Source organism: Mixophyes fleayi, chromosome 4 (genome assembly GCF_038048845.1).
Source record: "Mixophyes fleayi isolate aMixFle1 chromosome 4, aMixFle1.hap1, whole genome shotgun sequence".
Classification (NCBI taxonomy): Eukaryota; Metazoa; Chordata; class Amphibia; order Anura; family Limnodynastidae; genus Mixophyes; species Mixophyes fleayi.
This window is the reverse complement of record NC_134405.1, coordinates 39,626,980-39,644,541: the sequence shown is the minus strand read 5'-3', so window position 1 is coordinate 39,644,541 and position 17,562 is coordinate 39,626,980. Positions and strand designations below refer to the sequence as shown.

The 17,562-nt window shown below is 43.8% G+C and overlaps 1 protein-coding gene across 2 annotated transcripts in view; it reads left to right on the top strand.

Moving 5' to 3' along the window:
- RTBDN (retbindin) overlaps window positions 1-17,282 on the top strand; it is an 18,437-nt gene extending 1,155 nt beyond the window's left edge. For both annotated transcript variants that reach the window (XM_075206655.1, XM_075206656.1), the window contains exons 2-6: window positions 1,235-1,388; window positions 13,384-13,465; window positions 13,550-13,678; window positions 15,089-15,176; window positions 16,581-17,282. In XM_075206655.1, coding sequence (XP_075062756.1) covers window positions 1,241-1,388; window positions 13,384-13,465; window positions 13,550-13,678; window positions 15,089-15,176; window positions 16,581-16,862 — 729 coding nt within the window. In that variant the 5' untranslated portion in view covers window positions 1,235-1,240 and the 3' untranslated portion in view covers window positions 16,863-17,282. The remainder of the gene's footprint in view (window positions 1-1,234; window positions 1,389-13,383; window positions 13,466-13,549; window positions 13,679-15,088; window positions 15,177-16,580) is intronic.
- Window positions 17,283-17,562: the final 280 nt, after the last annotated feature.

The following is a 17,562-nucleotide window of genomic DNA, read 5'->3' as shown; positions in this document are numbered from 1 at the left end:
GGTTACTGTAATAAGATGTTACAGGGGTAATAAGACACTCAGGAGCTGTGTTACTGTAATAAGATGTTACAGAGGTAATAAGACACTCAGGAGCTGGGTTACTGTAATAAGATGTTACAGGGGTAATAAGGCACTCAGGAGCTGGGTTACTGTAATAAGATGTTACATGGGGTAATAAGGCACTCAGGAGCTGGGTTACTGTAATAAGATGTTACATGGGGTAATAAGGCACTCAGGAGCTGGGTTACTGTAATAAGATGTTACAGGGGTAATAAGACACTCAGGAGCTAGGTTACTGTAATAAGATGTTACAGAGGTAATAAGACACTCAGGAGCTGGGTTACTGTAATAAGATGTTACATGGGGTAATAAGGCACTCAGGAGCTGGGTTACTGTAATAAGATGTTACATGGGGTAATAAGGCACTCAGGAGCTGGGTTACTGTAATAAGATGTTACAGGGGTAATAAGACACTCAGGAGCTGGGTTACTGTAATAAGATGTTACAGGGGTAATAAGACACTCAGGAGCTGGGTTACTGTAATAAGATGTTACAGGGGTAATAAGACACTCAGGAGCTGGGTTACTGTAATAAGATGTTACAGGGGTAATAAGACACTCAGGAGCTGGGTTACTGTAATAAGATGTTACAGGGGTAATAAGACACTCAGGAGCTGGGTTACTGTAATAAGATAGTACAGGGGTAATAAGACACTCAGGATCTGGGTTACTGTAATAAGATGTTACAGGGGTAATAAGACACTCAAGAGCTGGGTTACTGTAATAAGATGTTACAGGGGTAATAAGACACTCAAGAGCTAAGGGGTATATTTACCAAACTGCAAAAAGTGGAGATGTTGCCTATAGCAACCAATCAGATTCTAGCTGTCATTTTGTAGAACGTACTAAATAATTGATAACTAGAATCTGATTGGTTGCTATAGGCAACATCTCCTCTTTTTCAAAGCCGCAGTTTAGTAAATATACCTCTAATTGTAAAGTCATACTATTACAGTAACCCAGCTCCTGAGTAGCTGATTACACCTTTACATATCATTAATTAACACCATTTCTCACTGTCTTATTACATTTGGTGTACAGTAATAAGGTGTTTACTAGCGTAATAAGACACTCAGGGGCTGGGTTCCTGTAATAAGTTTTAGAAAAAATGTAGTATGTTTTTTTTATCTTCTATCAGATGATTACTGTAATATCTCTTCTCTCTTACCCAATAGGATATTATGTCCGTGCTGCTCTTTCCCCTTCTGTCCTCCTTCCTTCTATTCTCCCTGACTAGCGGGTCTCCGGGCAGCTGTCTAGTAGACTGGCAGCAGAAGAAGACCGCCACTGTTGAACCCGGGCTGAAGAAGTGCCAGCAGTATTCCAGCCGTGAGTGTGACCTGGAATGTTGAGCGATATTGGGTGGGGGTTAATGTCACCATACATAGTAGAAGGTGTAACATTTCCATCAACATTCCACTCTAGAACTTCTGTTGCTCAGACAGTGTCTGATATTTGTCACAGTCTGTGTTTGGTGTTCCTTCTAAAATGACCCGAAAACCCTCTTTCAAGGTGGTCAGACATAGGCAGATTCAACCACTCCACCACAGCACCAAACAACAGAATTATAGTTCAACTTCGCAACAAACGCGGGTGACAAACTCATACTAGATCCAGCCAGTGGCCAGATCACTTTCGCAGCAAAAGTGACCACACACATAGGCTTCTATCGGGCACTGAAATCAACACTTTGTTTAAATTCTTACATACAGTCACTATTACATTCCTGTTTTTAAAACTATTGCTAATGCTTCTCATCCAAGAAAGTAGTGGCAGTCATGCCCTATTCATTTATGATGTAGCACAGTGTTGGCTAACCTGTGACACTCCAAGTGTTGTGAAACTACAAGTCCCAGCATACCCTTCCAGCAATAAGCTGCTATATATTGGCAAAGCATGCTGGGACTTGTAGTTTCACAACACCTGGAGTGTCACAGGTTAGCCAACACTGATGTTGAATATTGAAACACTTTCCATGGAAGCCTTCTCTTAACCAGCTAGCTCCTCGTCAGCCAATTCAAAATGCAGCTACCAGTCTCATCTACTTCACAGAATGTTCTCCCCGAGTGATTTCTTTCTGCAACTTCCTGCATTTATACATAATAACTAATTACTAAAATAATAATAAAAACAGTACTGCCCTTTAAAAAGCCTTGTGACCTTCATAAGAACTATTACACTGACCTCCGGCATCTCCAGCCTATCTTGTTATCTTCATACTACTCTTACACTAGCATCCAGCATCTCTGTGCAGTCTTTTAATTTTCATACTGATATTTACATTAGCCTCCAGTACCTTCTTCCTGCATTCTTGTCTTCATACTTACATTCACACCGGCCTCCAGCACCTTCATCCAGCCTTGCAGTCTTCTGAACGTTTTCGACACTGGCCGTTTGTAATTATGAGTTATCTTTCAGTTTTTTATTTTCTTCAAATGCCTTCCAATTTCTTCAAATGCCTTCCAAAGTCCCTCATCCCAACATTTAGTCTTCCAGTCAATTCCTATAATGGCCTTCAAAACCCAGTCACATAGCACCTGTACCTTCTGTTAAATTCTATGTAATTACACATATACCACTTTCAGTTTCCCAAACAAAATGCACCTGTATTCTGCTTATAAACCTTATATTTTTTCAGAACTGACCTCTATATAGCTAATGTTTCCATGATCCGTGCTACCATGCATTCTTCTACACTATTATATTACTGGTTACTAGTTTCTCTAAACTGCTTTTATCTAAATTGTTTATGAGGTATTATGTTGCACTTCCATCCATCTCTATCCTGTCATTTGGTCTTATAAATCCCACACAATACCTCAATCATGACTTATCATGTTCATTATCATGTTCTAAACTGTGTACACACAAGAAATTGCTCCTCCACGTTGCATTATGTGATACTGGCTAATTATCTTCTATACTGTCCTATACTATCCCTGAAACACAGCACCTTCATCCTGCCTTATCATCTTCTAAACTGTCCTCTACCATCCATGACACAGAGTACCTACATCCTGCCTTATCATCTTCTATACTGTCCTCTACCATCCCTGACACACAGCATCTTCATCCTGCCTTATCATCTTCTATACTATCCTCTACCATGCCTGACACACAGCACCCCCATCCTGCCTTATAATCTTCTATACTATCCTATGTTATCCCTGACACACAGCACCTTCATGCTGCCTTATCATATTCTAAACTGTCCTCTACCACCCATGACACACAGCATCTCCATCCTGCCTTATCGTCTTCTATACTATCCTCTACCGTGCCTGACACACAGCATCTCCATCCTGCCTTATAATCTTCTAAACTATCCTATGTTATCCCTGACACACAGCACCCCCATACTGCCTTATAATCTTCTAAACTGTCTTCTACCATCCATGACACAAAGCACCTCCATCCTGCCTTATCATCTTCTATGCTTTCCTGTACTATTCCTGACACACAGCACCTCCATCCTGCCTTATAATCTTCTATACTGATCTATACTATCCCTGACACACATCACCTCCATCCTGCCTTATCATCTTCTATAATTTCCTGTACTATCCCTGAAACACAGCACCTCCTTCCTGCCTTATAATCCTCTATACTGTGCTTTACCATTCCTGACACACAGCACCTTCATCCTGCCTTATCATCTTCTAAACTGTCCTCTACCATCCATGACACAGAGTACCTCCATCCTGCCTTATCATCTTCTATACTGTCCTCTACCATCCCTGACACACAGCATCTTCATCCTGCCTTATCGTCTTCTATACTATCCTCTACCATGCCTGACACACAGCACCCCCATCCTGCCTTATAATCTTCTAAACTGTCCTCTACCATCCATGACACAAAGCACCTCCATTTTGCCTTATCTTCTAAATTGTCCTCTACCATCCCTGACACACAGCATCTTCATCCTGCCTTATCGTCTTCTATACTGTCCTCTACCATCCATGACACACAGCACCTCCATCCTGCCTTATAATCTTCTATACTATCCTATGTTATCCCTGACACACAGCACCTTCATGCTGCCTTATCATATTCTAAACTGTCCTCTACCACCCATGACACAAAGCACCTCCATCCTGCCTTATCATCTTCTATGCTTTCCTGTACTATTCCTGACACACAGCACCTCCATCCTGCCTTATCATCTTCTATACTTTCCTGTACTATTCCTGACACACAGCACCTCCATCCTGCCTTATCATCTTCTATACTTTCCTGTACTATTTCTGACACAGCACCTCAATCCTGCCTTATCATCTTCTATACTGTCCTCTACCGTGCCTGACACACATCACCTCTATCCTGCCTTATGATCTTCTATACTTTCCTGTACTATTCCTGACACACAGCACCTCCATCCTGCCTTATCATCTTCTATACTGTCCTCTACCATCCCTGACACAGCACCTCCATCCTGCCTTATAATATTCTATACTATCCTATGCTATTCCTGACACACAGCACCTCCATCCTGCCGTGTCGTCTTCTAATCTGTCCTCTACCATGCCTGACACACAGCATCTCCACCATGCCTTATTATCTTCTATACTGTCCTCTACCATCCCTGACACACAGCACCTTCATCCTGCCTCATCGTCTTCTATACTGTCCTCTACCGTGCCTGACACACAGCACCTCCATCCTGCTTTATAATCTTCTATACTGTCCTATACTATCCCTGACACACAGCACCTCCATCCTGCCTTATCGCCTTCTAATCTGTCCTCTACCATGCCTGACACATAGCATCTCCATCCTGCCTTATCATCTTCTATACTTTCCAGTACTATTCCTGACACATAGCACCTCCATCCTGCCTTATCACCTTATATACTGTCCTCTACCTTCCCTGACACAGCACCTCCATCCTGCCTTATAATCTTCTATACTATTCTATGCTATCCCTGACACACAGCACCTCCATCCTGCCTTATCATCTTCAATACTGTCCTCTACCATCCCGGACACACAGCACCTCCATCCTGCCTTATAATGTTCTATACTGTCCTTTACTATCCCTGACACACAGCACCTCCATCCTGCCTTATAATGTTCTATACTGTCCTCTACTATCCCTGACACAGGACCTCCATCCTGCCTTATCTTCTATACTGTCCTATGCTATTCCTGACACTTAGCACCTCCATCCTGCCGTGTTGTCTTCTAATTTGTCCTCTACCATGCCTGACACACAGCATCTCCATCCTGCCTTATCATCTTCTATACTGTCCTCTACCATCCCTGACACAGCATCTCCATCCTGCCTTATAACCTTCTATACTGTCCTATACTATCCCTGACACACAGCATCTCCATCCTGCCTTATCATCTTCTATACTGTCCTCTACCATCCCTGACACACAGCATCTCCATCCTGCCTTATAACCTTCTATACTGTCCTCTACCATCCCTGACACACAGCACCTCCAACCTGCCTTATCATCTTCTAATCTGTCCTCTACTATCCCTGACACAGGACCTCCATCCTGCCTTATCTTCTATACTGTCCTATGCTATCCCTGACACATAGCACCTCCATCCTGCCGTGTCGTCTTCTAATCTGTCCTCTACCATGCCCGACACACAGCACCTCCATCCTGCCTTATCATCTTCTATACTGTCCTCTACCATCCCTGACACAGCACCTCCATAACCTTCTATACTGTCCTATACTATCCCTGATACACCGCACCTCCATCCTGCCTTATAATCTTCTATACTGTCCTATACTATTCCTGACACACAGCACCTCCATCCTGCCTTATAATGTTCTATACTGTCCTCTACTATCCCTGACACAGGACCTCCATCCTGCCTTATCTTCTATACTGTCCTATGCTATCCCTGACACATAGCACCTCAATCCTGCCTTATCATCTTCTATACTGTCCTCTACCATCCCTGACACAGCACCTCCATAACCTTCTATACTGTCCTATACTATCCCTGATACACAGCACCTCCATCCTGCCTTATAATCTTCTATACTGTCCTATACTATCCCTGACACACAGCACCTCCATCCTGCCTTATCATCTTCTATACTGTCCTCTACCATCCCTGACACAGCACCTCCATAACCTTCTATACTGTCCTATACTATCCCTGATACACCGCACCTCCATCCTGCCTTATAATCTTCTATACTGTCCTATACTATTCCTGACACACAGCACCTCCATCCTGCCTTATAATGTTCTATACTGTCCTCTACTATCCCTGACACAGGACCTTCATCCTGCCTTTTCTTCTATACTGTCCTATGCTATTCCTGACACATAGCACCTTCATCCTGCCGTGTCGTCTTCTAATCTGTCCTCTACCATGCCTGACACACAGCATCTCCACCCTGCCTTATTATCTTCTATACTGTCCTCTACCATCCCTGACACAGCATCTCCATCCTGCCTTATAACCTTCTATACTGTCCTATACTATATCCCTGACACACAGCACCTCCATCCTGCTGTATCGTCTTCTAATCTGTCCTCTACCATGCCTGACACACAGCATTTCCATCCTGCCTTATCATCTTCTATACTGCCCTATACTATCCCTGACACACATCACCTCCATCCTGCCTTATTATCTTCTATACTTTCCTGTACTATTTCTGACACAGAGCACCTCCATCCTGCCTTATCATCTACTATACTGTCCTCTACCATCCCTGACACACAGCACCTCCATCCTGCCTTATCATCTACTATACTGTCCTCTACCATCCCTGACACACAGCAACTTCATCCTGCCTTATCATCTTCTATACTGTCCTCTACCGTGCCTGACACACATCACCTCCATCCTGCCTTATGATCTTCTATACTTTCCTGTACTATTCCTGACACACAGCACCTCCATCCTGCCTTATAATGTTCTATACTGTCCTCTACTATCCCTGACACAGGACCTTCATCCTGCCTTTTCTTCTATACTGTCCTATGCTATTCCTGACACATAGCACCTCCATCCTGCCGTGTCGTCTTCTAATCAGTCCTCTACCATGCCTGACACACAGCATCTCCACCCTGCCTTATTATCTTCTATACTGTCCTCTACCATCCCTGACACAGCATCTCCATCCTGCCTTATAACCTTCTATACTGTCCTATACTATATCCCTGACACACAGCACCTCCATCCTGCTGTATCGTCTTCTAATCTGTCCTCTACCATGCCTGACACACAGCATTTCCATCCTGCCTTATCATCTTCTATACTGCCCTATACTATCCCTGACACACATCACCTCCATCCTGCCTTATAATCTTCTAATCTGTCCTCTACCATGCCTGACACACAGCACCTCCATCCTGCCTTATCATCTACTATACTGTCCTCTACCATCCCTGACACACAGCAACTTCATCCTGCCTTATCATCTACTATACTGTCCTCTACCATCCCTGACACACAGCACCTCCATCCTGCCTTATCGTCTTCTATACTATCCTCTACCATGCCTGACACACAGCACCCCCATCCTGCCTTATAATCTTCTAAACTGTCCTCTACCATCCATGACACAAAGCACCTCCATTTTGCCTTATCTTCTAAATTGTCCTCTACCATCCCTGACACACAGCATCTTCATCCTGCCTTATCGTCTTCTATACTGTCCTCTACCATCCATGACACACAGCACCTCCATCCTGCCTTATAATCTTCTATACTATCCTATGTTATCCCTGACACACAGCACCTTCATGCTGCCTTATCATATTCTAAACTGTCCTCTACCACCCATGACACAAAGCACCTCCATCCTGCCTTATCATCTTCTATGCTTTCCTGTACTATTCCTGACACACAGCACCTCCATCCTGCCTTATCATCTTCTATACTTTCCTGTACTATTCCTGACACACAGCACCTCCATCCTGCCTTATCATCTTCTATACTTTCCTGTACTATTTCTGACACAGCACCTCAATCCTGCCTTATCATCTTCTATACTGTCCTCTACCGTGCCTGACACACATCACCTCTATCCTGCCTTATGATCTTCTATACTTTCCTGTACTATTCCTGACACACAGCACCTCCATCCTGCCTTATCATCTTCTATACTGTCCTCTACCATCCCTGACACAGCACCTCCATCCTGCCTTATAATATTCTATACTATCCTATGCTATTCCTGACACACAGCACCTCCATCCTGCCGTGTCGTCTTCTAATCTGTCCTCTACCATGCCTGACACACAGCATCTCCACCATGCCTTATTATCTTCTATACTGTCCTCTACCATCCCTGACACACAGCACCTTCATCCTGCCTCATCGTCTTCTATACTGTCCTCTACCGTGCCTGACACACAGCACCTCCATCCTGCTTTATAATCTTCTATACTGTCCTATACTATCCCTGACACACAGCACCTCCATCCTGCCTTATCGCCTTCTAATCTGTCCTCTACCATGCCTGACACATAGCATCTCCATCCTGCCTTATCATCTTCTATACTTTCCAGTACTATTCCTGACACATAGCACCTCCATCCTGCCTTATCACCTTATATACTGTCCTCTACCTTCCCTGACACAGCACCTCCATCCTGCCTTATAATCTTCTATACTATTCTATGCTATCCCTGACACACAGCACCTCCATCCTGCCTTATCATCTTCAATACTGTCCTCTACCATCCCGGACACACAGCACCTCCATCCTGCCTTATAATGTTCTATACTGTCCTTTACTATCCCTGACACACAGCACCTCCATCCTGCCTTATAATGTTCTATACTGTCCTCTACTATCCCTGACACAGGACCTCCATCCTGCCTTATCTTCTATACTGTCCTATGCTATTCCTGACACTTAGCACCTCCATCCTGCCGTGTTGTCTTCTAATTTGTCCTCTACCATGCCTGACACACAGCATCTCCATCCTGCCTTATCATCTTCTATACTGTCCTCTACCATCCCTGACACAGCATCTCCATCCTGCCTTATAACCTTCTATACTGTCCTATACTATCCCTGACACACAGCATCTCCATCCTGCCTTATCATCTTCTATACTGTCCTCTACCATCCCTGACACACAGCATCTCCATCCTGCCTTATAACCTTCTATACTGTCCTCTACCATCCCTGACACACAGCACCTCCAACCTGCCTTATCATCTTCTAATCTGTCCTCTACTATCCCTGACACAGGACCTCCATCCTGCCTTATCTTCTATACTGTCCTATGCTATCCCTGACACATAGCACCTCCATCCTGCCGTGTCGTCTTCTAATCTGTCCTCTACCATGCCCGACACACAGCACCTCCATCCTGCCTTATCATCTTCTATACTGTCCTCTACCATCCCTGACACAGCACCTCCATAACCTTCTATACTGTCCTATACTATCCCTGATACACCGCACCTCCATCCTGCCTTATAATCTTCTATACTGTCCTATACTATTCCTGACACACAGCACCTCCATCCTGCCTTATAATGTTCTATACTGTCCTCTACTATCCCTGACACAGGACCTCCATCCTGCCTTATCTTCTATACTGTCCTATGCTATCCCTGACACATAGCACCTCAATCCTGCCTTATCATCTTCTATACTGTCCTCTACCATCCCTGACACAGCACCTCCATAACCTTCTATACTGTCCTATACTATCCCTGATACACAGCACCTCCATCCTGCCTTATAATCTTCTATACTGTCCTATACTATCCCTGACACACAGCACCTCCATCCTGCCTTATCATCTTCTATACTGTCCTCTACCATCCCTGACACAGCACCTCCATAACCTTCTATACTGTCCTATACTATCCCTGATACACCGCACCTCCATCCTGCCTTATAATCTTCTATACTGTCCTATACTATTCCTGACACACAGCACCTCCATCCTGCCTTATAATGTTCTATACTGTCCTCTACTATCCCTGACACAGGACCTTCATCCTGCCTTTTCTTCTATACTGTCCTATGCTATTCCTGACACATAGCACCTTCATCCTGCCGTGTCGTCTTCTAATCTGTCCTCTACCATGCCTGACACACAGCATCTCCACCCTGCCTTATTATCTTCTATACTGTCCTCTACCATCCCTGACACAGCATCTCCATCCTGCCTTATAACCTTCTATACTGTCCTATACTATATCCCTGACACACAGCACCTCCATCCTGCTGTATCGTCTTCTAATCTGTCCTCTACCATGCCTGACACACAGCATTTCCATCCTGCCTTATCATCTTCTATACTGCCCTATACTATCCCTGACACACATCACCTCCATCCTGCCTTATTATCTTCTATACTTTCCTGTACTATTTCTGACACAGAGCACCTCCATCCTGCCTTATCATCTACTATACTGTCCTCTACCATCCCTGACACACAGCACCTCCATCCTGCCTTATCATCTACTATACTGTCCTCTACCATCCCTGACACACAGCAACTTCATCCTGCCTTATCATCTTCTATACTGTCCTCTACCGTGCCTGACACACATCACCTCCATCCTGCCTTATGATCTTCTATACTTTCCTGTACTATTCCTGACACACAGCACCTCCATCCTGCCTTATAATGTTCTATACTGTCCTCTACTATCCCTGACACAGGACCTTCATCCTGCCTTTTCTTCTATACTGTCCTATGCTATTCCTGACACATAGCACCTCCATCCTGCCGTGTCGTCTTCTAATCAGTCCTCTACCATGCCTGACACACAGCATCTCCACCCTGCCTTATTATCTTCTATACTGTCCTCTACCATCCCTGACACAGCATCTCCATCCTGCCTTATAACCTTCTATACTGTCCTATACTATATCCCTGACACACAGCACCTCCATCCTGCTGTATCGTCTTCTAATCTGTCCTCTACCATGCCTGACACACAGCATTTCCATCCTGCCTTATCATCTTCTATACTGCCCTATACTATCCCTGACACACATCACCTCCATCCTGCCTTATAATCTTCTAATCTGTCCTCTACCATGCCTGACACACAGCACCTCCATCCTGCCTTATCATCTACTATACTGTCCTCTACCATCCCTGACACACAGCAACTTCATCCTGCCTTATCATCTACTATACTGTCCTCTACCATCCCTGACACACAGCACCTCCATCCTGCCTTATCATCTTCTATACTGTCCTCTACCATCCCTGACACACAGCACCTCCATCCTGCCTTATAATCTACTATACTGTCCTATACTATCCCTGACACACAGCACCTCCATCCTGCCTTATAATCTACTATACTGTCCTCTACCATCCCTGACACACAGCACCTCCATCCTGCCTTATAATCTTCTATACTGTCCTCTACCATCCCTGACACACAGCACCTCCATCCTGCCTTATAATCTTCTATACTGTCCTCTACCATCCCTAACACACAGCACCTCCATCCTGCCTCATCATCTACTATACTGTCCTCTACCATCCCTGACACACAGCATCTCCATCCTGCCTTATCATCTACTATACTGTCCTCTACCATCCCTGACACACAGCACCTCCATCCTGCCTTATCATCTACTATACTGTCCTCTACCATCCGACACACAGCACATCCATCCTGCCTTATCATCTACTATACTGTCCTCTACCATCCCTGACACACAGCACCTCCATCCTGCCTTATCATCTACTATACTGTCCTCTACCATCCCTAACACACAGCACCTCCATCCTGCCTTATCATCTACTATACTGTCCTCTACCATCCCTGACACACAGCACCTCCATCCTGCCTTATTATATTTTAAATTCTGGCCATCTGCACACCTTTATTTTGTCTCTGACTTGTGTCTTGAACTACCTACCACTTTTACAATACTGACCTCCGGCACTGCATACAATGGTTTCACCTTTATGTTGACCTTACAATAAATCACATTACCTCCTGGCCTCTATTCTTGTTTTTCTTTCACTATGACTGTAAGCTCTGCAGTGCCTCCACTTCTTAACCACATCATCTCACACAAAACTCACACAGCAGTCCAGGGGATAGATTTATCAAGCTGCAGGTTTGAAAAAGTGGAGATGCTGCCTATTGCAACCAATCAGATCCTAGTTATCATCTATTTAGAACATTCTACAAAATGACAGCTAGAACCTGATTGGTCCCCACCTTTATAAATTTACAACCAGATTTCCAAACAGTCCATGCGTGTAATTTGTGTTACAATGACCTCTGATAATGTCTTTGTATCTAATCTGTCTGACCTTGTGGTCACGTCTACATGCATCTGACTCCTATCCTCCTCCACTCCTCTGTACGTCATCTAAATTATTTTATTCTTCTGACCTCTACCTTTTTATAGTATTATAGTTTATGGTGCCTATATCTTCTACCAGTACTCTTGAATAGACATTTATGCCCCTTGAGGTAGTTTCCATTATAAAGTGCACTGGTCATCTACACATAGCGGAGGCAGCCATTTTGTGTCGTGAACCAATATTTGTAGGAATGCAAGCTATTAACTCACTATGAATCAGTGACGTCGCCGAATTCATAGAATATTGGTTTATCGCATGAGATAATTTCATTTTTATGCAACAGATGCAGAGTACTAAATTTACATATATTTAAGCTGGATTCCTTGTGATAGAAATGATTACACATTAAGCAGGAATAATGCCTTTCACTTATGGTTGTCAACTGACGTCCTGATTTAGAGTTGGACAAAAGTCTATTTACGTCACCTAGAAATTTGACTTGCGTTAAGTTTGTCGCACTGCGCATAACTTATTCTCGCATCCTCCGCTGAGCGAATCTTAAACTTGCGCCCACTTGCACTTGCGTCAGGGTCGCTCGCCTGTAAGTTCACTACGCTAGATGGGCGGGTACGAAACTCAGCCACACCCCTTGGAAATTTTAGTACAGTTGACTTTGCGTGTCCCACAGGCCTGGTGCAAGTTTCCAAGTTGCTGATGCCGAATGCATGTTTTGCACCAGACGTATCTACACGCTAGGGTTACAGTTGCGCATACCTTAACATACACGCAACTCAAAATGCAGCCACAGATACATAAGTTTATGGACTTAGTTGTGTCTTAGTCAGGCCCTGACTCTGTGGAGACAGAGCTAGTACGACGGTGCTGTACAGACATCTCTAATAACATTGATACCAGATCAAACTTTAAAATAAATCTCCAATCCATTCCCACTAACTCTGTTTGCCCCTGACATTATTTTCACTCACCGTGTCCTTTTATTCTTTTTTTTTTACAACATTTCCATCAGAAGCATGTTCAATATCTTGCAAACTTATATTGCTGTCTACATCCGTTTATCCAATTTCCAGATTCTTGCTGTTCTTCGGAACAAATAGATGCCGTTTCCTCTGCTCCCTTCCCATGGGATGGATGTGGACCCCTCAGCCCCAGGTAACTGCCCCACCCGGCCTTCCATATTTACTGGAAACATTTGCCAGGAATGAGCTCACGTTTTCTGTCTCTCTCCCCTCCCAGGTGTGAGGAGTATGTGAACCGGGTACAATGCATGTACCTCTGCTCCCCACATATTGCCAAGTGGGGTCACCCCAAGTCTGTTGCTGGAATCCATGAACTGCCCCTGTGTGACAAGTTCTGTGATGGATGGTAAGACTACGCCTTTATGATATGGTATGAACCAATCTAGTATGCCTTGGATATTGGTTCAGCCCACCAAAATGGCTGCCGCCACAGTGTGTAAACAACTGGGACACTTTAATTAAAAAGTCTATACAAATATAAGTAAGTGGGTCTCGAGTAAGTAAGAGGTTTTACACAGGTACGGTTTGTGCTGATGAATTAGGATGGAAAACACAACACTCTGATATTATAACTTAAATTGCTCTGCAGTCGCCTTAAATGTTACGGCAGGACAAAAATTGGCAAGCTAGATTGTCTAATCCTGGCTGCACATGGCGCAACCCGATCGTACTGGATCACTGCAATACGATTGGATAGTAGAAGGCCAAACTGCACAGATCCGATTAGATTGCAACGATCCAATGTAATGCAGTAATGAATACAATAATTAAAGTGATCCTCACATCTACTCTTTAGGGGCTGACCAATGGCTTTACACACCAAACAATTGACCAACTTCTTTTTCCATTCTATTAGAACAGGCCCAAACCGATCACATTCTGTTAAACCAGATGTTGCTTTTTTTCTTTAGCCATGATCCAATTGCCAAAACTAATCAACTAAAATCTTAATGTGTGGGAGGAGCTTTAATCAGTGCAACATGTAGCAGAAAAAGGCTCCTGAGCCCTGGTGTGACATCTGAGCTGGCTCCAACTGGCCGATGCCCCGGAGTGGTCTGTGTACTGGACACTCCTAGGTCTGAATTCACGCAGGGGCGCTGCGCAGTGATGTCAACACACAGGGACTTACAAAGCCTAAACAGGTTTGCTGCCTATGCCAAAGATAGAGAAAGACCCAACAGCTCTGAAAGTATTTGTTTGCGTTTTGTCTGAGAGCTGGGAATTGGGTATCCCAGGTGTCTCCTGCTCTTGTAGTACTATGTCTAAAAGTTCACATAAAATACCTTCAATAAACATAATTGTCCAGAAAAACTCTCTCCATAAAATATACAATCATGCAAGTCACTATGTACAGGCAATCATCATTTATTTATATAGCGCCACCAATTCCGCAGCGCTGTACAGAGAACTCGCTCACATCAGTCCCTGCTCCATTGGGGCTTACAGTCTAAATTCCCTAACACATACACAGAGAGACTAGGGTCAATTTGATAGCAGCCAATTAACCTACTAGTATGTTTTTGGAGTGTGGGAGGAAACCAAAGCACCCGGAGGAAACCCACGCAAACACGGGGAGAACATACAAACTCCTCACAGATAAGGCCATGGTCAGGAATCGACCCCAGTGTTGTGAGGCAGAAGTGCTAACCACTAAGCCTCCAGCAATAAGAGCAAATAGTATATAGTTTTGTCTTTACGTTATTAATACCATTTATTTATATAGCTAAGACATCGGGGCTCTCTCTTGTCGTGGCAGGTTTGACGCTTGCAGAAAAGATTTAATATGTTCCGGGTTTACATCCTCGGTCAGGAACTGCAACAAAGGCTGCATCACGTACACACAGGTGAGTTTCCCGTCCACTGTTTGCCACTTGCATGGAATGTATTACCTTATGGTGGAGTCTTTACACACATAGGGTTGAACTCTCCATCAACATGGCTGTGTGTTCACTGATCCACCTGTGTGCAGGCAGGAGTCGGACTGAACCTTGGGTTATGGAGAAGCAAGTCCCAGCCTTCCTCCTGCTAAATGCACGTCTGTCACAGCAACAGGAATTATTGCAATAATCTTAACCAAATTGTACTCCTGATCTGAATGATCCCATTATCCTACAGCAATCCCTTATGTCAAATGCACTTATCCCATCATGGAGGGGGGGGGGGTGAACCACTGATCCTCTTATTCCATATTGGAATAATATCTGCATTATCCCATCAAAGTAAAGGACCACTGACCACTTCACCTTCTGGACAATACACGTCATTATCACGGCCTCAGAACGTTATTGTCCCTATATTGTGGATTCTAACGTGTCACAGACAAGTAAAATGTGATATTTTAGCTCATATAATTCCACACATAGCAAAGTTTTCAGCTTTGGGTGTAATGGTGTAGGGTTGGTGGCATTTCAAGGCAGAGTTTGCCTGCCACTGTTTATCAGAACACTGAGGTCAAGCAGCTTCCTCCTTTCAAGCAGCGTTATAAATACCTGCAAACGGGTTCCTTCAGCAATATAATGCTCCATGTCACAGGAACCCAGCACCAGATCACTTACAGCTATAAAACACAATTTTAGTCAGCCTTGACCCTTACAACTATTTGTCTAGTACCTGCCCCACTGGATTCAGACCTCTCCCCAAGTGCAATTGGGTGACCAACTCTCTATTAAGCAGATGTACCCAATACGGACGACGTATAGTCATATTTTTCAGGAAGCTAAACTCTAAAGTGCGTCCACTAACTTTGGACTTACAATTACAGCGTTTGGGGATATATCATGATATTTTCATTGATTCTTTAAACTTGAATGACTTTAATTGGCGTAGAAAACAACTGAAAATACCCGTTGTGGCATATAATGAAGTCGCTAACAGGGCAGTTTATATACGCAACCCCGATAAGTACTGAAGTGTAATGGATGAGCTGAGCTGTTCTAACAACCAAGTTAATCAATGCTCCTCGAACGCTTCATAATTTCAGTGGCGCTCAACCTGTGGTCTTTTGTGGTTCCAGAAAAATTGCACGCTGGCACTTAAGAATCATTTAAAAAAATAAAGTAGGGCAGATGGGCAATTTGATGTATTGCAATTTAGCTAGCGCAAGCAAACATTTAAAAAAAAAAAAAAAAACTAGGTTAACCTAATCTTGTAACTTAAAAACAGTTACTTTTAATGCACGTTTTATTTTATTTGTTATTAAACTTAATTGGGTAACTTATTCGCTAAATATAACAATGATTCCCTTGCAGAAGTTTGTATCAGGACAACAGCTGTGCGACACCATCTGGAAGCACACATTTGTGTCCATGACTGAAGACTGCTTTTGCATCACTCCGCCAGAAGAGGGGGAGGACCATGAACAGAACCCCACCCACGCAGATCTAGATACCGCCCCCGAAGGGTCATCAGGATATCCGGAGAAGTGTTATCAGGATCCTCACAAAATCCCACATAATCGGGTGAGAAGAGCTTTGCGCAAGAGAAATGTCCAACTAGATATGGATGGAAGTGGTAGCGGCAACGGGGCATAAAGTAAATGGAGCTATCTTGGTTACTCATGTTCTAACCAATCTCCTTTTTCCAATAAGCCATTTCCTAGCCCTGTACCTGCCCTTCCCCCTCACCCCCACCTCCCCAAGTGCTTATCTTTAACACACAACTGACCAGGCTACAAAAGAATTGAGATACGTCTCCATAAGCACAAGCTGAGTCAAATAGCTTATACTCTAATATTTCATGCTACTGTACAATCATTCATTTTACCCGATTATGAAAATATTGCTACCCGTCTCCTTCACAAAACCTCAGTGTTAATCAATTTTTACCTGTGAGCAGGGGGAAGGGGGGGGGGGTGTAATAAGAGGGCTTGGTGGGAAACAAAATTCTTTATTGAAATACTAGTCTGTACTGTTATCAAAGCAGACCCGAAAATAAATCTATACATTAATGTCTCTTTTCGACAGTCTTATTGCATCCAGTAAACCTATGCCTGTGTGTTAAGCAATATTGCAGCGTGTTGCCTCAAAACAAGCCTGGTGGTAATTAAATCTACAATGATGTGATCATTATTGGTTGTGCCGATAGATGGGGCCGGCTGGAAGCTGCTATTGGAAGCTATGTGTGGTCATCAGCTAGTGACAATGGAAGTGACCTAGTCCTGTGATGAAGGTGCCCCAATTGCTAGAACTCATCAATGCTATTTCTATGCTCAGAGTTGTCCTATATGGCCAC